Source organism: Odontomachus brunneus, unplaced genomic scaffold (genome assembly GCF_010583005.1).
Source record: "Odontomachus brunneus isolate Ranch 3 - 2012 unplaced genomic scaffold, Obru_v1 Obru_scaffold_103, whole genome shotgun sequence".
Taxonomy (NCBI): Eukaryota; Metazoa; Arthropoda; class Insecta; order Hymenoptera; family Formicidae; genus Odontomachus; species Odontomachus brunneus.
Window position 1 is genome coordinate 914,548 of NW_022639553.1, and position 2,635 is coordinate 917,182.

The following is a 2,635-nucleotide window of genomic DNA, read 5'->3' on the forward strand; positions in this document are numbered from 1 at the left end:
CTCTCTCTCTCTCTCTCTCTCTCTCTCTCTCTCTCTCTCTCTCTCTCTCTCTTTCTCTCTCATATCTTTCGAAACGCGCGATCGTGAAGCTTGAAATGAAATATGCCCTGTACGTTAGTCGTTAGTAATGGTAATATTTGTTATGCGTCGAGTAATCTCTGTCTCTCACACTATACGCGGATCGCCTTGTGAATCGCTATTGTTTGCGGGCGCGGAAAAATGCTTACACCGCCGCGTGACGCCACGAAAATGGCATTCATGAAACTTGCATTTGGCACGACGTTCACGAGCACTGTGCGCGGGTACGTGAGCCGCATGTGGAATTGTACCAGTGGCCGTTTAACGCAGTATTAATCGCACCTCGCTCTTTTATGAACTATTTTTACATGCCCATCTAGGAGAACTGGGGCATTAACGCACACGATCGCTCGACGATGAACCAGTATAGCTTTATTTTACTTTCGCAACAAGCGAATGGGAATACAAGCGTTTTACGTTTTACATGACAGCAAAATTTTAGATGAAACCAATATATGCAAGCTAGTACAAAGTTGAGAAAAAACAATTTCTCCTGATGCGAATTGTGACGATACTCTCGTCGACCTATGAAGATGTTTGTTCTTCTTTTAGTACTTTAGTGACAATAAATACAGAAATTTCTTATCGACAAATTCTTAGGGGAAATCTAGAACCGTGATTTTTCTTAGCGTCATTTTTCATAGAAGCTGAAAAGGCGTACGTTTATTACAAACATTACTATTTTTTTTTGTCAAATTAATTCGACCTTATCAATTTTGCATTATAAGAAAATTGTCATCGAAATAATCATTATCGAACGATTTTCTCGCACGAGCTGGTTTTATATGCGCCAGTTGTTGGCACCTGTACGTGGCGGTAAAAAATGAGAAACGATATTTTGTCGCAGTTTTACTAATGCGATGCTAAGATTAGAGAAAGCGTGGAATTCGATTGAGGATAGACACGGAGAGTGATAAAGGTGTTCCTTGATCCCAGAGTGTTCGAATGATCGCAGATCACTGCGTAGCTGCCTGCATTATTCTCAACGCGGAGATAATGAACGATTCCTGCACAAACAGACGAATATTCAAGCACATAATTGTCAATCATTTCCTATATTGTTATCTGATATTATTAAGGAGGTCGTAATGCTCAATGTCATTTTCAGTGGCGCATCAGGAAGACCACTTATAAATTTACTATTTATCGAATAAAATTACGTTCCTATATTTGTTTCATTGTCTAAGTAATAAATGTTGATCTGAGATAAAAAATCGAAATGAATATATATACACAATATTACAAATACGAGAAACATCACTGTTTAATTTCTCTTATCAATATTTCATTTGCGTATCAGTTGATCTAAGATTCACATCAGAGATGCACAAATAATAAAAAGAGGAATCTAAGTATTGAAATACATGCATATGTATATGTATCCTAAATATTACTATAAATTATGAACCGCTGTATGTTCCAAATCCAATAAATTGTGTATAATGTCGGTATATCAGTCTTTAATATCATAGTAATTTTTCATTATCTTGAATATTAAATCTAAAGTTTAGTTTAAATTAGTTTAAATTAGTTTAAATTTTAAGGCCGGTATTCATAGTGGGATCTTATATTTAACACATCTTAAGTTTAACTTCAGATGTTTGGTAGCCAATAAAATCATCCGTAGACCATCTAAAGATGAACTTACGACGGTCTTAAATATAAGATCCGACTACGAATACCGACCAACTTTAGTTTCAAATAATTCAACTGATCGAATGATGGATCCTTTTCTGATTGCACGAGAGCACCTAGATAATATATCAAACTCATTTATACATGTGTTTGTGCAAATTTCAATAAATCCTTACCAAACTCATTTTGCCTCACAATCTCCTTAAGATTTCGTAAGTTTCATGTGCATTCAGAGAGTGTGATAAATACCGAGTGTGATAAATACGCTCTCCAAACACGGACATATATCCAAATTAAATTATATGCAAATTTTTGTTATGCAAAATTGCTTTACCGTTGGTGTACAGAGTCATACTGCTTCTTTGAACACTATACGTCGGATTTCTAAATACCACGACTCGGCGCAAAATCATTTCTTCCGCGAATCGTGTTCCAACCTCAAGATCTCCGATGTATCGATCAGCATATGTTTCGGGCGCCAGAGTTTTCTGAATGAATAAAACAAAGATTTTTTTCTCACAAACATATCTTTTTAATAATATTCTCCCCGCAATTATAATAATATCTCCATCTGATATAGACAATGTATCTATTTCAATCAACTGCTTAAAATGCTCCTAGATTATTTTACATATCAAAAAGCGACAAGACCGATATTCTCTAGTCAGTTTTCTAGAAAGTCTACACCGATACGCTTCATACCGAAGTAAATAGATAGAGACTAAAGTTAAAAATATATGAAGACTTCATTTTTTACTAAGTATTAAGAAATTAAATGTTGAAGCATTTATTTTTAAAAATCGCCAATGAATTCTTCGAATAATCTGCTTTATTAAAAACTAAATAAACAGGGAATTATATATATATATATATATATATATATATATATATATATATATATATATATATATATATATATATA

At 34.0% G+C, this 2,635-nt stretch overlaps 1 protein-coding gene across 1 annotated transcript in view; it reads right to left on the reverse strand.

The window, feature by feature from the left end:
- Positions 1-428: 428 nt before the first annotated feature.
- LOC116849000 overlaps positions 429-2,635 on the reverse strand; it is a 4,688-nt gene continuing 2,481 nt past the window's right edge. Inside the window, exons 2-3 of the mRNA XM_032825714.1 lie at positions 2,048-2,201; positions 429-1,085 (exon numbers count right to left, since the gene is read on the reverse strand). Of these exons, the coding sequence (XP_032681605.1) occupies positions 931-1,085; positions 2,048-2,201 (309 nt within the window). The 3' untranslated portion in view covers positions 429-930. The remainder of the gene's footprint in view (positions 1,086-2,047; positions 2,202-2,635) is intronic.